Source organism: Phoca vitulina, unplaced genomic scaffold (assembly GCF_004348235.1).
Source record: "Phoca vitulina isolate PV1807 unplaced genomic scaffold, GSC_HSeal_1.0 scaffold34, whole genome shotgun sequence".
In the NCBI taxonomy this organism is placed as follows: Eukaryota; Metazoa; Chordata; class Mammalia; order Carnivora; family Phocidae; genus Phoca; species Phoca vitulina.
Genome location: NW_022589737.1, coordinates 8,152,214 through 8,173,549, shown reverse-complemented (window position 1 = coordinate 8,173,549; position 21,336 = coordinate 8,152,214). Strand labels below are relative to the sequence as shown.

Sequence of the window (21,336 nt, the reverse complement as noted above, 5' to 3'; positions counted from 1 at the left end):
CTTCTTCCTGATTAGCCTCCTCCTTGATTTCTATGAAATCATCAATCCCTGATTTTCCTTCTATTTTTCTAGTTACTTGACAGATTCCTTCACGGGTTCTTCCACTCTTCCCTTAAATGTTTTTGTTGCCCAGAATTCACACTAACATTTTATTCCTTCTCACTCTACTATTCCTGTTGACTGACTTCATTAGTACCCAGGGCTTCAGCTCCCACTTTTACAGAGATGATTCCAAAATCTATAACTGTAAACATTGTCTCTTTCTCAGGCTTAAAACCTAAATATCCCAATGCCGGCAGAAATCTTTACTTGGATGTTTCACCAGCACTTTCCATTTGGCATTTACGCTGATCACCCTCCCCTCAGTATCAACTCTTCTTGCTATTTCTCTGATTGGTAATATCATCTGCTCAGCTGTCAACATCAGAAACCAAGTGGCAGCCTAAATCCTGAAACTTCAGGCTTTAGGACTAAATTTAGGACTCACTTCCTTTGAGCAGCTTTCCAACATCCCAAATCTAGTTTAGATTGTCCAACTCTGAGACAGCAAGGCATCCTTGCATATTGTTATTTTGAATCTTATATTTTACTACAATATCTGATTTATTTGCCTTACTAGACTATAAACTCCCTGAGGGTAGGTAATATATTATATTGTTTGTATCCACAGGCCCAGGAAAGTGCCGAGATGTTCAATTAATATTGGTCAAAGAACCCCCAAAACTCACAGCACAACACTGAATGATTGAATGAAGTTGTCAACAAAACAAATAATATAAAATAAATTGGCCAATGAGATAAGACTGCATGTAACCAGCATATAATATAAAACACAAGTTCTAGTTCCTAAGACCAAGAGAGATCAGATTCATTTTAGGAGGAAGGGGATGGAGTCCAGGTAGAGTAGCATCTTGCTTATTGAGCACTTACTATGTGCCAAGCCCTCTGCTAGATATTTCATATAAAACTTGTTCAGTTCTTCAAAGATAGAAGATAGCGTTAATGTTGTCCAACTAACCATTGAGGAAACTTGGCCTCAGAGAAGTCTGGCCCGTTGCTCAAGGTCCCCAGCTCCTAGGTGGTGGGTCCAGATTTAGGAGCCAGACAAATTGGCAGGCATTCTCTCCTTCATACCTTGGTTCCCTGAGTGGAATGATCCATTTTCCACCTGTCACAGTGGAAGCAAGAGTGAGACCAGGGAGGAGGAAGACTATAATTACTCCTATTGAGCATTTAAAAAACACATTTTATGGCTTGTAGTTCTCAATATAATGTTTTTTTGTTATTTGATTTCTAGAACTATATGAGGTATGACTATTAAGTAATGAGGATGATTTTATTGTACATCTTGTGGAAACTGGTCCCTTCACAGGAGTCTCCATCCTTTCTAGGAAGAGGTAATGTAATGTGGTAGATGCCCTATGATGTCCCACCCTTGACAAGTTTGGGGGCCAGAGAAGAAATGAGAGTGTGGTAAAGAGAGTCTCTAGTGGGGATGGAGTTGAACCCTCTGCTGTCCACCTCCCTGACTTTCTACAGACTATGGATAGTGGACATCAGTTCTCTCACGCAGCAAATATTTGCGGGTATTTATTCTGTGGCAAGTTCTAGTCCATAGTAGAGGAATCTGGGATGAGCAAGACAAATATCCTGCTCTCAGGGACCTTGCAATTCTAATGGGAGAAAGATGGTTATAGGTGTGTGCCCATGCCTACACACACACACACACACACACACACATTTTTAAAAGAGAGTAAAATAAGGGGGATGATACATCAACCGGATTCTATGGCTATCAGTAGATCACTCTATAAGTCTTCGCGAACACCTCATCTATATAGTTTTAAAATGCAAATCTTATGTGCCTTATGTTTTTCTGTTGGCTTGGCTTATCTTAGCTTTTGTTGTTTTTGTGCATCCCTTGGGCTATTTTTATTGCTTTATTTGTTTTGTTTGGGTTTGGTCAGTTTCAGTCATTTTGGCATAGAGAAGAGAAGAGGGCTTGAATGCTCACTGACAGTTGCCATTGTGTCAGGTGCTGTAATAGGAGGTTTCACTTGTATCATCTGTCTTAATTCACACAGCAAGCTTTGAAGAAGCTCTTATTAACCCTGTTTGCAGATGAGGAGATAAAAACTCAGTGAAGATAAGTAATGTGCCCAAGATCACAGAGCTCGTACATGGCAGAGCTGGGCTATGAGGCATGAATTTTAATTCATGCCAACCATCGATTCTTTTCACTAGCTCAAGCAGAGGAGTCCTGTGTTGGAAAGGATGTGAAGTGGTCTATGATGAAAGAAGAACCGATTAAGATTCAACTGACCTGAATTCTGGCCTCAAGTTAGCCACTGACGAGGAAAACAATTTGACATATATTTGCCTCATTTGCAAGGGTGCAAAGAGACAATGGGAAGTGAAGTTCCTCATGCCTACCTAGCACTGATCATGTGGGCAGCTATCATATGAGAACTGCTCTGGGTTTTACAGAGGACACTACTTGTGTCTCATTCATAGTACTGTGTTTGGCATCTGTTTCTATTTCTTAGAACTTCCTTGACCCTAGAAACTGAAGGCCTAGTCAGTTCTTACCTCTCTGATCACTAGTGAACATTTCTAGTTTACTACACCACCTTGTCTGGAGGGCCCTGAGAGAGCCAACCTTCTTCACGCTAAGCTCCAAAGCCTCCTCAGTCATTCCCCTCCACTGGGTCCTTACCCATTTAGGTAGGTTTCTGTAATATAAATATGCATCATGTACGGGCTTCTTACTTTGTTTTTTCCTAATGCACACACAGAACAGCTGGGTACAATCTTTTCCCAGATAAACACAAGCTGTAAGTTTTCTTTATTTATGAATAACACACAGTTTGAAATTGCTTTTACAACTGGATACACACTTCATTAGGTAAATTCAGATATTTCTGTTGGATCCAGAATTCCCCAGTGGCCATCCTCACCTAGGCAGCTCCTCCATGGAAAAATGAAACCTTATTAATAACCACTTTTGATCCTTAGGTGATCTTTAGGTGACCTCTAATTCTAAAACTGGCTCTTCTTTAAAATCAGAGAAACACCCGTCCCATATTACACACACATAAAACCTTCAGACAACTTGAGAATTTGCCTGCCTTGTGCCATACAGCTTATCTGTCTACGGCACCACTTCAGGGAAGAAACCTGTGGCACTGGGGGAATTAGGTACTTCCGATAGGTAGTAAGAACTAACATTCATTGAGTGCTTACTGAATGCCAGGCAGGATGCTGACGAGTTTACATGCAGTATTTCATTTAACACTCACAAATACTGTGTGTACTCATTATTATCAGTGCCTCTATTTACAGATGGGGAAACTGAGGATGAGCAAAAGTTAAAGAAATTGTGAAAAGTCACATGGAAGTATTTAGGAAGGATTCAGACGGATCCCATTGTCCCTGTTCTAGTCTTACTACACTATAAAACAGGGGCTTTTAATTGACCTAGATCATGGCTGGTAAGTTACAGTAGATGCATGACTTAAACCTGGATCACTGGACTCTTATTAAGGGTAAGTGAGCAGTACTTTTTTTTTTTTTTTTCAAAAATGTACTGATAACTTCATGGCCTTATTCTAAATCAATCCTAGAATCTACTCTCAAAAGCTGAGATGTGGCTGAGCAGGGGAAATCTACTAAGAGACAAATTGAAATCAGTGGAATCACTTTAGGTTCTGAAGCTTAAGATAAGGGGGACTATTTCTAATGTACAAACAAAGACGGGGGGTCTAGATCTGAGATGAGGGTTCCATGGATAACATGCCTCCCACCTGGAAAGAATTTTACCACCTTCTGTTTTTAGCATAAGCTTGGAAGCAGGTTTTGGTGAGATGCTAGTGTTGTCCTTAGTCCTGTAGGGTAAGCTTCAGACTCCTTTCTCCCACTGCCAACCTAATATCTCCATCTGGCGGTCTTATGGAGCTTTTTACTCACTCTTTCAACCTCTGCCTCTCAAAATCTATTCCTTCTGGAGACATCACCGCCACAGGAAATTGCACCACCCAGTTACCAACCAAAACTTAGGAGTCATCCTCAGTCCCTTGATCTTCCTCAATCCCAACATCCAAACTCTCAGAAAGTCCTAAACTCTGTACATCCAAGATACACCCCTTACGTTTCTATTTTTCTCTGTCGTCATTGCTTCTGCCATCATTTCTTTCCTGTTCCACTCTTGAAAATCTCCCTGCAATCTCTACCCTTGCAAACCATTCTCCATCAGTTCATGTCACCTCCCTGTTTTAAGTTTTCCGAAGTTATTGCCCTGCCCTGGATCCACCTCTGTCTTTTCTATTATAAATCACCTGAATATCAAGATGTCTGTAGATCTGAATCAAAGCTCTAGTTTGGACATGGGGCATTTACAATCTTTCACTCATGTCTTTCTACATTCACAAGTTGTTATCACAGGGAAGTGGGAGTTGTGTTATATAATCCTAATTTATGATTATGAAATGCTTCCAATGTGCAAAGTGTAACACATCGCCTCATTAATTGTCACCCTGTATTAATCATGCTTTAAAATTTTTCTGTATTTTATGATGCTTTGACATCTGGGAGGCTTGCTAATTCTGGAGAGACTGCCCCTCCCAGGGTTAGCTAATTCCTAGAGCTAGCAAGCAGCTTGTCTTCGGCATGCCTTTTGCAGGCAAACCAATCAAGTAAGAGCCCACATCCCCAACTGCCTTCTTTATCCAACTGTCACTTACCAAGCTATTTCCTCTGCTCTAACTCACCCCAGGAACACTAGAGACTACCACTGTAGCCCAGGGCCTGCCAGAATTACTCAAACAATCTGATTCTAAGCTTGCTCTAGTTTGCCTACCCAGCTTTACCCATTCCTTCTCGTAGATGCTGCAACCAAGGCTCTGGGTCTTTGCTTTCCCCTTGCTTCCTCTCCTTCTTGACATTGCACCCCCCCATGTTTCCCCGCATGGCTCTGCAGGGCATGGTATGCCCTCTCCTCTGGGAATGGTAAGTAATAAACTCTTCTTTCAAGGAAGCTGTCTCTATGTCTGTTAACATACCAGACCTCAAAACAAAATCTTGGGGACATCTCAAGACACCCCCCAGGCCCCATGAGATAGGTATCGTTAGGCACCAGTCACATAGCTGAAGGGTTGAGAAGTCAGTCTCCGAAGAGACAGTCCAACTTCAGAACCAACATTCCTCGTCAGTACTCTTACTTTGTCCTCAGATATTCGTCTTCATATATGCAGATATACATCCAAGAGGGGTTTAACTCCCCATCATGGTACTCAACCAAATATTCCTTAGAAAACCCCCAATATAAACCACTTTAGTCCTTGCTCATTGTGAACCTCACATCCTATTCTCTTTCCCATTCCAAATTCATTTGGTTTTCTATTCTATAAATGGAATACGGGTCCCTAGCAATGCCTTACACATGAATGAAATCTCCCCCACAAAACTGTTGACTGGCAAAGATTAACATAAAGATTAGACCTCTGTAGTTATTTCTCTGATTCACTAGCCCTTGAGTTCAGTGATTTATTCACCCACAAATATTGAACTAGGAAGCCAGCTTACTAGAAGAAAATAGACACAATAGGCCCTGTTCTCTAGGACTCCAGGTACCTATAGCTGGAGGGAGCCAGCCCAGAAAAAAGAAAGATTTCTTACATAATATTAAGAGTACATAATGTCTTGCTTCAACCTACCTCTGCTTCTCTTCTTTTCTTGTTCCTTCTGTTCTTTTCCCAGCTGGACTTCTTCCCCAATAACTTGTCCCATTTCAAGCAATCCTTCATAGACTGAGTTAGCATTTAGCAGCTGCTCCATTTGCATCTCCTGAGGAGCACTAGGACTGGACTGACAGGTGCATGACAAGGGAATGTCACCTGAGCCCACTACAACCAAGTGGCAAGAGCTGTGTCACTCCTACGGCAGACTGACCTAACCCCATACCATCATCCCCCAGTGTTCAAGACAAAAACTCTGTAACTGAAGAAAATAATAAGCACAGCTTCACATTCTCAGCTTCACTCAGGTTAAAGCACTAAAGAAAGCCTTTCCAGTCTGGTGATAATGGATAAGAGCATCTCCGAGTTTAGAGGATTAGGTACAATGTGTATACAGAAAACCCAGGTACACTCAAATCTCCAGGAAAGATGTGTGTCATTAAAACTGGCAGGTGGTTCCAAAGTAAGTAGTTTGGCTGTTCTCTGAGGCCTGAGCCTCTCTTCCGGGCATCTTTTCTCTCCCACCCTTGTAGCCCAAGAGCTCAGGATGAGTGTTCTGCCCAACGCCTGTCTTTATTAATATCCCTTTTCTGGAAAGGAGCTGATACGCGTTTTTTTTCGCTATTTAAAAGAGATAAAGCATACATAGCATGACTAGTGACCAGTATTCTTTCTTCCTGAGGTGTGATGCTCTCATTAAAAACTTTAGACCTAAAAACATATGTGGAATCCCATTTACAAGGGAAGATGGGGCAGTATATATAAATGCTCAGTCCCCCATAATGGAGAGCAGATAGGATGCCTTTGTATCCTTAAACAGCTAAAGTAATGAGTAAGAATTTAAAGCTTATTTTTGAATTAAATTCCATTGTCCAGAGCCCTGCCTAATTTAACAAAAGGATTTGAGAAAGAATACAGTAAAGAAAATGCACATAACAACCACTGAATTATGATATAGGGGGATAAGCTATGGTTCTGCAGGTATGAGGTGGCTTCTGCCAGAAGGAACAGAAGAAAAGCAATAGGACAGGCCCAAGGAAAGCCTGAGCTCTCTGGTTAAGAACTGAAAGGAATTAATCTAAGCCTCAAAGAAACTGATAGGCTGGCCTTTAAGGATGCCCTATTCCCCAAGTCCCCTCCCAATACCGCTGTGGTGCCAATTCATGTTGTGATCATAAGCCATAGATGAAGTTTCTGAAAATCACCCCTAACACTCTTTAGGCTCTCCATGTGTTTTTCCCATCTCTTTCTTTTTTACAATAAGATACTAGAGCATGGAGCAGTTTGGGGACTATTCTGTATGTTGTGCAGTAAGAAGAAATTCAGACTTGCCAGTTTGGGAAAGAGAGAGAGCAGGTCTAGAGCCATGAGCAGCTCCGAGGTGGGTCATCTGAGCAGAAAGCATATTTCATCTTTTTGCAAAAGCTCCGGGGAGCCCCGCCATAGGACTGTATAGCTTGGCCGGGTGGCAAACGGCGGCAGTGGTGAACGCGCACACACCGGTGTAGCTACCTCCGGGGAAAGGATGTTCAGTTCTCCGGGGCGGGGTCTGGCAACTTCTGCTTGGGCAAGGTGCGAGCATCACTTTTCCATTTGCTGCTCCCTCCACCCCCGCCCCGAACTCCCTCTTCCCCCACTCCCCTCCCCCCGCCTCTTGCAGGGGAAGCCACCAAGAGGGGCGCGGCATCCTCTCGGCTGGCTCGGGTGTCAGGGGGAGAGTGGAGCAGGCTGCGGCGCCCGCCTCATCCCCGCTCCGCGGCGGAGTCCGTGTGGGCGCGGCGCGGCAGGGGTTAAGGTGGGCGCCCGCGCCCCGCGCCCCGCGCCCGCCCGCCGGGATGAGCGCGCAGTCCGCCCGCTCGCTCGCCGCCGGCCCCGGAGAAAGTGGCGGTCAGTGATGGAGCTGCTGCCATGACAACCCCGGCGGTCGGGGCCCGCGCGCGTCGGGGCTGCTCCCGGGAGGAAGGCGGCGCGGAGGCCGGGGGCGGCCGCTGAGCGTGGCGTCCGCGCGTCCCCGCGTCCCGTGCCGCGTCCCCGGAGGAGGCGGGGGCGCCGTCCGCCAGCTCCCCGTGCGCCCGCAGCCTGCGCCGGGCGGCGCTCCGCGGGCTGGCGACGCGGGCCGGGCTGGCCAGCAGTCGCCGCCCGGGCTGCGGTGGAGGACGCCCACGGCACCGACGGATCCTCAGGCTGCGACGGCCGCGTCCCCGCGCTGGAACTTTTTGCCGCCTTTGAGTTCCAGATTCGAGACTCGGGCTGGTCTATAAATACATCTGTACATGTGTGTGAGCTAATAAAACATTTTCTCCTCTCCTTGAAGCAGCAGCCTTTTAGGACATCTCCTTTATGTCAGAGACACTTGCTTTGCTTCTTTGGGTTATAAACTTTTGATGCCAGACCTCTGCAGAACGTGCCCAACTGAATCTTAAAGTAGCATCTTGAAGAGAGAGGCAGAGAAAGAGCAATCTGTGACCTTCATCCCTGCACCTTCCTCCTTCCTCTCCCTTCCCGGCTGCCTCCCTCCTCCCCAGGGGAGCGTCAAGAAAGCTCTTTTTGGATGCAGGAGGGGGCATCGGGTTCTGCTAGGCTGGAAAGCTGAGGCAGGATTTGAGGAAGAATCATTAGACTCCGGAGAGCCTGGACTCGTTTCTCCTCCTTCCCCCTCTCTGCTTCTGGCTTGCTCCATCCCTTTCCCGTCTCCCCACACCACAACCCGAGACCCGCTGGTGTGCGGGGCGGGGGACAAGGACCGCGCCGCTGCCGGAGTTCTGGGAAGTTGTGGCTGTCGAGGATGGGGGTCTGTGGGTACCTGTTCCTGCCCTGGAAGTGCCTCGTGGTCGTGTCTCTCAGGCTGCTGTTCCTTGTACCCACAGGAGTGCCCGTGCGCAGCGGAGATGCCACCTTCCCCAAAGCCATGGACAACGTGACGGTCCGGCAGGGGGAGAGCGCCACCCTCAGGTAGGGAGCTGTACTTCAGCGGGGGACTGAGCCCCTCGGACTTGTTAAGGGTGTGGGTAGGGGCCAGCAAGACAACAAGAGAGAGAGAGAGAAAGAGAGAGAGCAGAAGGCTGGGGTGGGGGAGTAGGGCATGCGAAGGGCCTTTCTTCAGGCCCGAGAGTTGCCCACTTGCAGACTGTGGCTGCTAACACCCATTTTCCTGGACAGGTTTGTCATTTGCTCTGGTTTTTCTGGTCAGGGATCTGATGCAGGACACGGAGGTCCATGCTTGGGACTCCATGTATCCATGAGGCCAGGACATGGCTAGATTCACTTGATGCCCTGGCATCAAGATGAGAACACGAGTGCCCTGTAATTGCAGTACTGGGGGTTAGCCTAAGATCACTGAGCGCTTTGGTGGCTCTCTCACAGGCCAGAACGTACGTGATGAGGCAAGGTAGTCTTCCCGATGGGGTGGCTTGCTCCTACCAGAGACCTACCTAAAATGTCAGGCTCTGGAATTGCCAGTGCTGGGCCATGGCCGTTTATGAGTCTGCTCAAGACGCAGCCATCCATGCCAACCACGTGTGGTGCTTCTGGGACCCCTATTATAAATTGTGAGGGCAGTTTTATCTTTGCAGGCTCGGACCAAGGAGAGGAAACATGTAGCTTTTATGCAACGACATCACTCCTGTGCGAAAAGCACAATAGAAAGCTTTTTGTTTTACCTTAATGAGTTACAGAGAATCACTTACATGCTCCAGGCAGAGGGGTGGAGATTCTTGGAATATGAACCTTTGGGGACTGGGCCCGCTGCAGCAGAGACTTTAATAAAAATGCAGCCACCACTTTCCACCAGCTCAGCAGATATCATCTTTTATCCCTTTAATGAGGCAGTTCTGGTCCTAGGAGACAGATTCAGGGACGTCCCAGCTTAACTCTGGCTCACAGTGTACACAGGCTGAATGCGTTTGCCCTGTCTATGACTTTGATGGTTATGTTGAAAATAAAACATGCTGTCCCAGATTCTGCAGCCAAGAAGCCTGGCTTCTCCAAGGAACAGTTGAGGATGGGGCTTCCTTCCTGTTCCTTTGGCTGCTCTGGTTGAACTCTGTATCTGAACAAGCTGCGCCCAGGGAAGGAAAGAAAGGCCTCTCGGGACACTGGCTATTCTTTCCCAAGCTCCAGGCTAAGGTTGGATTCTTGCCACTTTGGGAGATTCTTAGCTGCATCTTCTTTTGGAGAAGAGAACAGGTTTCAAAGATCTGTCTGCTGGTGCTCAGGGGCCCCAGTAGAAGAGAGAAAAAGGGATGCTAGGGACAGACTCCCCTCCCTGACTGCAGGAGGGAAAACCCTTCTAGCCCCATGGGCACTCCTCAGCCTATCCCAGACTAGAGTGCAATATGTCTATTTCATTGTCTCGAGAAATTTCCGGAGCCTCCTCCTGAGAATTGACTTGTGGGATGCACATTGGCCGAAGAGCTGTAGGCTCAAATATAGGAGTAGTACCCCGGCTACAACACAGGTTCACCGAGGAAATGTTGGTAAATGTTAGCAGGTGTGAGGGGCTGGTGATGCTGCCACACACCTCTCTTTATCTTCTAATCTAGTATTGGGGGCGAAGAGGCCCAGCACCGAATAAAACCTCCTTGCTGAACCTTCCAAATCTTTTGTCCCGTTCCTGACCCTGGAAGTTAAAGCAGAAACTTAAAAACTCCAGCTTTCTGCTTTCCAGGATGCAGTAAGATGATTCCACCAGCAGAGGGCCAGCTTTGCTCTGCCTTTTTTTTTATTAGGGGCTGGCCTGGTTTCATGATCTTCAATTCAAATGTTCAGCAGCTGGGCTTGGTAATGGGAATGGGAATAAAAACGGGAAAAGCTGAATAGTTGCTTTTTGTGCTTTGTGGAGGAAAAAAACCCTTAGATGCGCGAGTATAACTGTTATCTGTTACCTGATTGCATGCTTTTATTTTTTAAAAAGTGTTGATTTTGTCTCTCCTCCTCTGTATAATTTGCTCTGGAATAGAGAGATTCAGCACATTGTCCACATTTTAATCTCTTTATATTCTCGTTTTTACCTCTTGTGTTCTTCTCTCATTACTTTAGTCTTCGTTTTTATCAGGTAATTCCATTTTACATGCTTTTGCCTATAGTTCGTTCTCTTCACCCTTTTTTGCCTTTGTCATTTAATTCTTATTAATTTCTGATTTTTTTGAGGTTTTGATTTCATTCTTGTCACAGTGTTTCTTAAAACAACATCCCAATCTCCTGCAGCTTTCTGGGGGTCCCAATCTCTCTCTAGTTTTGCGTGCACCTTTGGTTTATTGGTTAACAGCTGTGTGCCCACGTCAATGAAAAACTTATTTGTCAGTGCTTCAAGGGAGAGTCCTGGCTTCCAGTCTCGGGAAATCCTTAGCCTCAACCTCAGATAAATGTATCATGTTTTATGCGTGTTGTATTTTGCTTTTAAAAGACTGTGATTCTAAGTATGGTCACACTTCAGTCTCCTTAAAGATGTTCCCTTGGGAATCCAGTGTTTGGAAATTTAGTGTTCAGAATGCATCAAATGTGCAGGATGCATTGAAAACATTGAATGCTTCCCAGGCCCACGAGCCACAGAAAGTCTTTTCAAATGTGGTTACTTTGGATCAAAATCTCTCACATATGCTTCTAAATCTTGCCTAAAGTCACAAAGGAGGCCAGAGACCTAGTAGAAAAGCAAAGGAGTGGAGGAAGCCGGGCCCTCATTTGAATTTTCCAATGAGAAATTGCATGGCTTAGAGAAGGATGATGTCTTTCCTTGGAGATATCAGTTTGGTTTTGATAGGTCTTTGATTGCATTGAGGGACGTTAGGAAGGGATGTGCGGGAGACGACACTGAAGTTTCGAACGTGGATAAAACTCATTTTATATAAGTGAGGCAATATTATCTTCCTCATAACTACTTCACAGGGCTACTTGAAAAGTAAAAATAATTATTTGAATATTGAGTAATTTTGTCTTCCTGGAAGAGAGATGTTATGGGAAATGAAGGTGGTGTTCACCATGGCTGAATTATAGCTTCTATGAATCTGATTTGAATTCATTATTACAAATGGGCCCTTTTGGCCAGAATCATTTCATTACAATTATCTGCTGTTGGGTTAAAAATGTTCTGTGCCTTTCCATTAGATTAGATATGACAAGGATCTAGAAGTCCTATGTCTGAATCAGTGCCCACGTCAGGAAAGGAGCCCAGGATGCTCACTGTGGTCAGTTGCGTCCTATTAAGCCATTTCTGTTGTGCGGATGATAGCCCAGTGTGTTTTGTTCCTGGGCCTCAATCTCCTCTAAATTTGGTTTACTTAGTGGAACCACGTCATCTGTGTACATGAACATTGTGAGGGGCTGCGGTAGGATGGAGGCATGGCTTGTTGCTTTAAGGGACTGGTCCCCTAAGTGGGAAAAGTTCCCACCGACATAACTGTTTTTATTTATTTATTTGTTTGTTTGTTTATTTTTTATATGGCAGGATAATCAGTTTTGCTGATCCAGGCTTGCTGATCTGGGATTATGCTTAATAACTGTTTTTCTAAAATGACCCTACATTTTCATTTGGAGTTCTGAGCTAATCCATTTGGAACCAAGTATTTGAGGGTTTACTACTGCCAAGGAATAATCTGAGCTGCAGGATTTTGCCCAAGCAACTGGGGCAGTGAAGCTCCCAAGGACAACATACTGTTGTTTGCCTGGGCATTTTTCTCTATTTTGCACTCACCCTCAGCAGCTTCTCTGTTTGTGAAAATTAGAAAATTCAGAACAGCCACTAGGTTATTGGAAACAGGTGCGCCACTTTTGCACATTGCAGTATTTAAGCTGCCTATGCTGAATAAGGTCATGGGTAAGGGCAGAGTCTTCACTCTTGGTCTGGGGAAATGAAGACATAAAAAGAAGCAAGTATGTGTCCGTAAAGGACCCCTCACACGGCGCTGCTGACCTGGGCTGCACACTGCAGTTGCCCGGGACGCTTTAAAAAACTTCTACTGCCAGCCTCCCAGACCAATGAAATAAAATTCTCTGGAGTTAGGCACCGGGGTGGGCTTGTGAGACAAAAAAATCTCTGGTATTTCTGATGTGGAACCAGAGCCAAGAACCTGCCCTCGGAACATCTGAGCAAGTGGGTCTCCAATGACCCTACCTTCCCTTGACTGTCTCCTGCGTGCGTGTACCTGGCCACCCACGGGCTGCCTGTGCTCTAGAAAGGGCACTGGGTTCAGGGGCCTGAGTAACTGGATATGATTCTTATTCTACCACTCACTAACTACATGGTTTTGAGCACTTCGGTCCAACGGTGTACACCTAGAAGCAGTATCTGCTCAGTCTGTGACATCAGCTGAGATGAAGTACATGGCCTTATTCTAACTACAAAGCAATGTATACCTGCAAGTTATCACTGGTCCTGCGTGGGATTCCTCAATAACAACCCATAATACTCAGTCTTTTCCAGGTTTATGTGCTCTGCCTTTTCCCCCTTCTACACCCACCCCATACACGCCTTTAAAATGTGCTGATTTCTTCCCGCTTCCCCTCAGCATCCTGCTTTCTCCTTGAGGCCCAGAATTATTGAGTTCCAATGACACTTGTTAAGTATCTCGGTTCTAGCAGATGCACACCATGGACCTAGCATTTAGGGATGGGTCCAGTTAGGCTGGGAGCTCCTGGAGGTTAGGAGCCCTGTCTTATGTACTGAGTACAGATATCATGATGGACACAAAGGATTAAAAAATAAGAATCGGTTGAATGCTTTAATCCTTTTTAACAGGACTCAATCTCTTATCATGTATTATTACCTCTGCAACAACGAAGTGCTGATATCTAAAAAGTTCCATTCTCTTCGGAATATGACGCTGGGACACTCAGACACAGCAGTTGGTTAGAGATCTTGGAGGCCTGAGGGACTTTTGGATTCTACTTAAATCCCTTGCCAGAAGGGACAGTTGAATCCACCAGTGGTCACAAGCTGATCTGAAACTATGCAAGCGGTGCGACTATCCCTGAGGGCAAGACACTGAGCAAGGCAGTAGGACTGAGAGGAAAGTTCTTCGCAGCAGCAGAGTAATATATTTAGAAGTGAGGCTATGTCTGTGGAGATTTGCCTCGCGTAGACACAGGGAGATACACGGAGCAAGGAGGCAGGAGGGGGTAGACGGGCTGCTCAGTGGCTGCACTTGGGAAGTTGGTATGTCAGCTCCTGGATGAGGCTGCAGGATCCAGCAGGCTGAGGGAGCAGGGCTGCCTGGATGCTAGCCCTCTCTGACGTCATTGATTAGTTAGAATATGTCTGCCTCCCCCAACACATACTCCAGGAAGCACAAGTCAGGGCAGGGGCAGGAGATTTTAAAGGATTCATGACATATGCTCTGTGCGTTTCTGAATTGCTCTGGAAAACTCAGCACCTCTTGTCATAAACCTTTATGTTCTTTTTTTTTTTTTTTTTTGGCCTTTAAGTAAATTTGGCCCTTGGGTTCAGTGTAGCCCTGTTGTTCTTTCCTCCCAGCTTCTGAAAAGGGGCGGTGCCCTTGACCTGCGTACCGTGCTTACTCTGTGGCTGGTTCTGAGGGCCCCGGGGAGGACAGCAGTACTGGCCCATGTGCGTTACAGATCTGAGGGGGTCCGGCAGTGAGATGCAGCAAGAGGAGGAGCCAAACAGGTCTTAGCTGACCTTCCCAAGGGAGAACTTTGAAAATTACTCATTAGCAGGAAGCAGTCTTCACAGTCATGAGATAAGAGGGAATTATGGACCAAGACATCTTTAGGGCTGGCAGAAATTTGCATTGTCTATTAACTTAGGAACCAAGAGTTAACCTTGCCTGAGTTTTTTTTTTTTTTTTAATCCAGACAAGACAGCACCAGATCGTTTCAGATTCGTTTGTTTGTTTATTATTTTCCCTGCAGGAAGATGCTTTTGCTGTTTCTGGGTCTAGTTGAATTGGAGAGAAAGCTGGCATGGGGTGGGCACTGGGGGAGAGGCCACATTATCAGCCCTTTCCACCTCCCAGTAAACGACACCTTCCTGCAGTTTCTTGGAACCCTGGTGTATCTTTTTTAAGATGTGAAAATTGAAGTTGTAATGTCTCTGCAGCTCAGCAGTTACCCTGCCTCGATCTGTGTGTCATTTCCTTGGTAGAGAAGGTTAAAGATGGGACATGTTTGAGCCTCATGTCACTCTTCCTACAGGATCACACCATAGACCCTTTCGTAAAATTGGCAAGGCGGGGGAGCTTTTAAAACAAACACACTCTATTATCCATGATTAAGTGTGTGTCAGAGGCCAGGCCAATTAGTGTGTCATGTGATTTTCAGAATATTATTATCCCTAAATATTAACAGCCTCAGAGATTGAGGTTTAGAAGAGTTAAGTCACTTACCTTTGGTTATGTGGTTATCAGGTGTCTGGATTTGGTCCAGGAAGACTGTTTTCTTCTTCTCAGTTTTATAAGACCCTCCCCGCCCCAAACCCCCCTCCCCAGACCTGGCATAGAGAACACAGAAAGCTTTCATGTGCTGCCAGCAGAAAAAACAAAAGCACCCTTTCCGTGCCCCAGACCTACACCTGACGAAAGGTCAGGAAAATCTGCGTTGCAATCAAGGGCTGTAGCTGAGCTGATCTCCCTTAGCGGTCCTCTTTGCTTTCTGCTGCTTACCTGCCCTCACCTGCATTCGAGTAAAGGTTGCTCTGTCATCTGGGGCTGGACATGATGCATGCTGTGAACAGTGCACAATGTGACAGCCACCAGGAGGGTCCAGGGTACTGTCAAGCCCATCACTGGTGCTCTTCACTTTGAACCTGTCCTACGTGCTGTACCCCCCTGCTACGTGACCTCCCGCAGTATGCCAGGATCTCCACGGACCCTGCAAACTAAGACCAGGTGGGCAGGGGATTCTTGACAAGAGCCCACCGATGCCAGAGTGCTTCCTTGAGAACTGTGAGGAAATGAGTGATCTGGATGGAAGTATAGAATGAAGGGAAGTTACTTTTTTAAATCCTAAAATATATGTCCTTCTATAATCCCCGTCCCTGTCCTTATATTTGTATTTTAGTTTAAACCATTCGGCTGTGAAAAAAGAGAACCACAAGCTTTGTACTCACCTTGCCTCTGATTCATACCCTAGAGGAAATCATGTGACCCCTTTTGGCCTGTTCCCTGGAGACCGCACATTTTGCTTAAATCAAAGAGATGCTGAAGGACCTGACCTGGCTTCCCATAAAAGTGCTGATCAATAAAATGTTTAAAAATTAGTTTTGAATATTAAACATTTTCAGTGGTTCTGAAAATTTATGGCATCTCAATTAACCAACTTTCCACTGCATAATAGGAACAAAGAATATTCTAAGTGGTTGTTAAGTTTTCCGGCTAGCCCACAGAAGATAATTTAACTCATAATTATCCAAAATGCGACACACTGGCAATAAAGAATAATAGGGAGCCACGTTGTTGTAGAAGAAGTGATTACACAAAAGCGAGAGAAAAATGAATATAGTTTTCTATTTATCTCGAATGCCAATGCTGAAGAAAAGTAGGCATAGCAAGAGGAAGATAATATGGAAACATTCTTTCAAAGAATGTTCAAAAGTTTTGGAGTTTGTCTTGTTTCTCTTGTGCCAAATTCAATTTTAAGATGTATAGCTTTCATTTTATTGGATTCAAGTACATGTATACTATTGCCACTTCTCTGATGATTGGATTTTTTTTTCATAAATATAGATGAAGAAAGGAATATAGATAAAGGAAATGAAAGACAAAAATGGAGAGAAGAGAACACAAGAGAGATTTTCCCAAGGTGTCAGCTAAGAGTTGAAGGAAGACACAGAGCTAAAGAGGAGGGGGAAGTGTGTATGTATGAAGAAAAAAATCGCCTGAAGTGGGATTACCTGGTAGTCAAAAGTCGAGCAAAGAAGGAAGAAAGTCATAGACAAGAATTACCATGTCCCACAATATCTGGTGTGTGAATGTCTCCCTCCCTTCATCCAGGTCATAGGACCAGACACACAGCAGTCCAGCGCCCATGCTAAGTCAAGGTACAGAGCCACATAGTGCTCAGATTCTCACTGGCTGCTAGGATTCAGCTCTTTCAGAACCTTGCTTCCCACCTGTCCCCCAGCTATCAGTCCCCTTCTTGTCATTGACTTTTTAGTCCATGTCTTATTACTCTGTGTGGGACCTACCCTAGGCTGGGGGTGATTGAGAGTCCCGGCTTGCCTTGCTAGGACCTCTTCTCCAACAGACCAGGTCCACACTTGACTCCACTCCTGGAAGCCTAGGGATTCATGAACTTTCCAAATGCTGGCCCTTTGCCTGCCACCCAAATGTCCGTTTTGGAGATCACCTCAGTGCAGGGAGCGTGTGAGGTCTAGGCCAAGTCACACTTGCTTCTGTGCAATTAAACCATTTATTCTCAGATATGTAGATTGCTGTGTCAGATGTTTGTCTACTTTGGCTGGGATGGGTTGTGATTGATGCCATCACAACATAGGGTCTCTTGGTCACTGTTTGGAACTTCCCATGGTGGCTAAAAGGCAGAGCCAGCATCTGTGACACAGAGAATTCAGTCAGTCAGGTGTTTTATAGGAGTGGCTGTGCTCACATTGAGATACCTTCTATAAGACGCTGTGTAAGAAAGAGAAAGGAATAATGGTATTCACCTTTGTACTTTGCTGTGCTTTCTAGGCCATCTCTGAAAATATTCCTCTTCCCATGGTTGTTTTTATTGCTTCTTACATGTCTTTTGTTAAATATATTAATATCCACTCTTGGTCTTTGTATCCCCAGTGTCCAATACAATACCTAACATGTAGTAGTTGCTCCATGTTTGTTGAAAAGATGAATATTGCCCTTTATTTCTATCCGTTGGTCTCTCTTTCTACCCTCACACACACAGGCACGTGTGCGTGTGCGCACACACACACACACTTGCACACGCTTCTACCTTTTCTAATGAAGATGTTTTCACCCATTTTGAGGTAATTGGGAAGTCACTGAAATTACAACCAGAGATTCTGACATTTGAATCCTAGTTGAGATAATGATCTCCCCCTAGATATTTGGTATTTAACTTGTCCTGTCTCCTCCTGCTTGTTATAATTGCTGTATTCACGAATTTCACAATATTCTTAAAGCCACTGGCAGGAAATTCTGATCAGTTGCAAGGGAGGTGAGACTCCCTCCTCCCTTTTTATCAAGGTTACAAAAGAAATGGTGTCACATTCTGGAAATATATCTGCAAACTTTAGGGGATAGAAATGACAATGTGAGTAATCTTCGAAAATTGCAGGAAGCATTTTTGAATGAAGGAATTTATGAACCCATTTCCTTGGCCATTTGAAGTGTAGTTGTTTCTTTTTTGTTGTTGTTGTTATGTTAATCACCATACATTACATCATTAGTTTTTGATGTAGTGTTCCATGATTCATTGTTTGCGTATAACACCCAGTGCTCCATGCAGAACGTGCCCTCCTTAATACCCATCACCAGGCTAACCCATCCCCCCACCCCCCTCCCCTCTAGAACCCTCAGTTTGTTTCTCAGAGTCCATAGTCTCTCATGGTTCATCTCCCCCTCCGATTTCCCCCCTACATTCTTCCCCTCCTGCTATCTTCTTCTTCTTCTTCTTTTTTAACATATAATGTATTATTTGTTTCAGAGGTACAGGTCTGTGATTCAACAGTCTTACACAATTCACAGCGCTCACCATAGCACATACCCTCCCCAATGTCTATCACCCAGTCACCCCATCCCTACCACCCCCCACCACTCCAGCAAACCTCAGTTTGTTTCCTGAGATTAAGAATTCCTCATATCAGTGAGGTCATATGATACATGTCTTTCTCTGATTGACTTATTTCGCTCAGCATAATACCCTCCAGTTCCATCTACGTCGTTGCAAATGGCAAGATCTCATTCCTTTTGATGGCTGCATAATATTCCATTGTATATATATACCACATCTTCTTTATCCATTCATCTGTCGATGGACATCTTGGCTCTTTCCACAGTTTGGCTATTGTGGACATTGCTGCTATAAACATCGGGGTGCACATACCCCTTCAGGTCCCTACATTTGTATCTTTGGGGTAAATATCCAGTAGTGCAATTGGTGGATCGTATGATAGCTCTATTTTCAACTTTTTGAGGAAACTCCATACTGTTTTCTAGAGTGGCTGTGAAGTGCAGTTGTTTCTGTGATAAGGTCTCCCTGTAACATCCATGAATATGTCTCAGCAGCCCATATCCTGCCATACCTGTGCAGCAGGACCAATGTACAGCATGTTCTTGATTATATACTCCATTTACAATTGGCTAGTCAGTGGATGCTTAGTGAAATATAAGGTAAAGCATAACCCCTATCAAGAGGTTAAGAAACACAGACTTTAAAGTCAAAAAAGCTCATTTCTAATCCCAGCTCTGATACTGTTGGCTCTCTATGGTTGGACAAATGACTAAGACTCAATTTCATGACTAAAAAAAGGGGATTCTGTAGCCACTACATTGGGTTGTTGGAGAGGAATACATGGCATCAAGTTAGTAAGAACTTAAAGTCTGACATGTAATAAGTTCTCAATAAACAGTAGCATTACATTAAAAAAAAAAGTTACTGAATTAACAATTTAAGAAAGAAGCTTTTATGAATCACTATATGCCAAGCACTACACTAGGCAGTGTGAATATTATAAAGTTGAATTAATCCTAGACTCTCCTCTTTAAACACTTACATCCCAGTGAATGTGTTAGAGGATAAAGGGCCCACTGACCAGGAAGTAAAAGACAAGGAGAAGAAGGGAGAAGAGAAAGAGAATTTACTTAAACTTAACCATATAAAGTGTCCACTTAAACAAACTTGGACATTCGTATTCACCCATGTAACCACCACTCCAAATGGTACAGAACATTTTTATTACCCTCAATGGCGTCTTTTTTTATTATTATTATTATGGTAACATATACATAACATGAAGTTTACCTTTTTTGACTTTTTTTTGACAGAGAGAGACAGAGTGCATGTGTGTGCGAGAGCAGGATGGTGGGGATAGGGGCAGAGAGAGAAGGAGAAAGAGAATCTTAAGCAGACTCCATACCCAGCACGGAGCCCAATGGGGGGCTCGATCTCATGACCCTGAGATCATGACCTGAGCCAAAATCAATATTCAGTCACTTGACTGACTGAGCCACCTAGGTGCCCATTAACTATTTTTAAGTATACAGTTCTGTGACACCTAATACGTTTGCATTGTGTGCAACAATCACCACCATCCATCTCCAGAACTTTTATCACCTTTCCGAACTGAAGCTCTGTACCCATTAAACATGAACTCTCCATCCCCCACTTCCCGCAGCATCTGGAAACCACCATACCATTTTCTGTCTCTATGAATTTGACTACTCTGGGTACCTCATGTAAGTGGTATCATGCAGTATTTGTCATTTTGTGGCCTGTTTCACTTAGCATAATGTCTTAAACATTCATCAGTGTTGTAGCACGTGTCAGGATTTCTTCTTAAGGCTGAATAATATTCTATTGCATGTGTATATCACATTTTGTTTATCCATTTATTTGTTGATGGACACTTGGGTTGCTTCCTCCTCTTGGCTATTGTGAATAATTCTGCTATGAACATGGGTGTATAAATATCTATTCAAGTCCTTGTTTTCAATTCTTTTAGTATATACCCAGAAGTAGAATTGTATGTACCCAGAAGTGGATGATATGGTAATTCTGCTCAATTTTTGAGGAACCACTGCACCATTTTCCATAGTGGCTACGCCATTTTACATTCTTTCCAGCAGTGCATAAAGGTTCCAATTTATCTACATCCTAGCCAACATTTATTTGCTATTTTTTTGAAAACATCCATTTTAACGGATAAATGAAGTGTTATTTGTTATGGCTTTGATTTGCATTTTCCTATGGATTAATGATGTTGATGTGCTTATTGGCTATTTACGTATCTTCTTTGAAGAGATGTCTATTCAAGTTGATTGCCCATTTTTAACCAGGTTGTTCATCTGTTTGTTGTTGTGTTGTAGGAATTCTTTATACATTCTGGATATTAATTCTTTATTATATATGCGATTTTCAAATGTTCTCCCATCTGTAGATTGCCTTTTTACTTTATTGATAATGTCTTGTGACGCACAAATGTTTTTAATTTTGAGGTAGTGCATTCTCTTTTTCCTTTGTTGCTTATACTTTCGGTGTCAGAACCAAGAAATCACTGCCAAATACAATATCATGAAGCTTTTCCTGTATGTTTTCTTTTAGGAGTTTCATAGTTTTTGCTCTTACATTTAGGTCTTTAGTCCATTTTGAGTTAATTTTTGTATATGGTGTAAGCTAAAGTCCAAATTAATTTTTTTTTTTTTTGCATGTGGATATGCTATTTTCTCACCATCATTTCTTGAAAAGACTATTTTTCCCCATTGAGTGGTCTTCACATTCTTGTTGAAAATCATTTGAACATTATGCAAGGCTTTATTTCTGAGCTTTCTATTCTATTTCATTATGCCAGTACCACACTGTTTTGATTACTGTAGCTTTGTAGTAAGTTTTGAAATCAGAAAATGTGAGACCTCAACTTTGTTCTTTTTCAAAATTCTTGTAGCTATTTGGGATCCCCTGAGATTCCATATGTATTATA

At 44.0% G+C, this 21,336-nt stretch overlaps 1 protein-coding gene across 8 annotated transcripts in view; it reads left to right on the top strand.

Moving 5' to 3' along the window:
- The window catches only part of OPCML (opioid binding protein/cell adhesion molecule like), a 1,073,077-nt gene that overhangs the window by 562,631 nt on the left and 489,110 nt on the right, over positions 1-21,336 (top strand). For 2 of the 8 annotated variants that reach the window (XM_032426136.1, XM_032426137.1), the window contains exon 2: positions 8,600-8,684. The exons of 4 other annotated variants lie outside the window; for them this stretch is intronic. In XM_032426136.1, the coding sequence (XP_032282027.1) occupies positions 8,600-8,684 (85 nt within the window). Of the gene's footprint in view, positions 1-7,820; positions 8,685-21,336 lie in introns of those variants that run through there. 2 more of the 8 variants (XM_032426135.1, XM_032426134.1) reach the window with 2 other exon arrangements.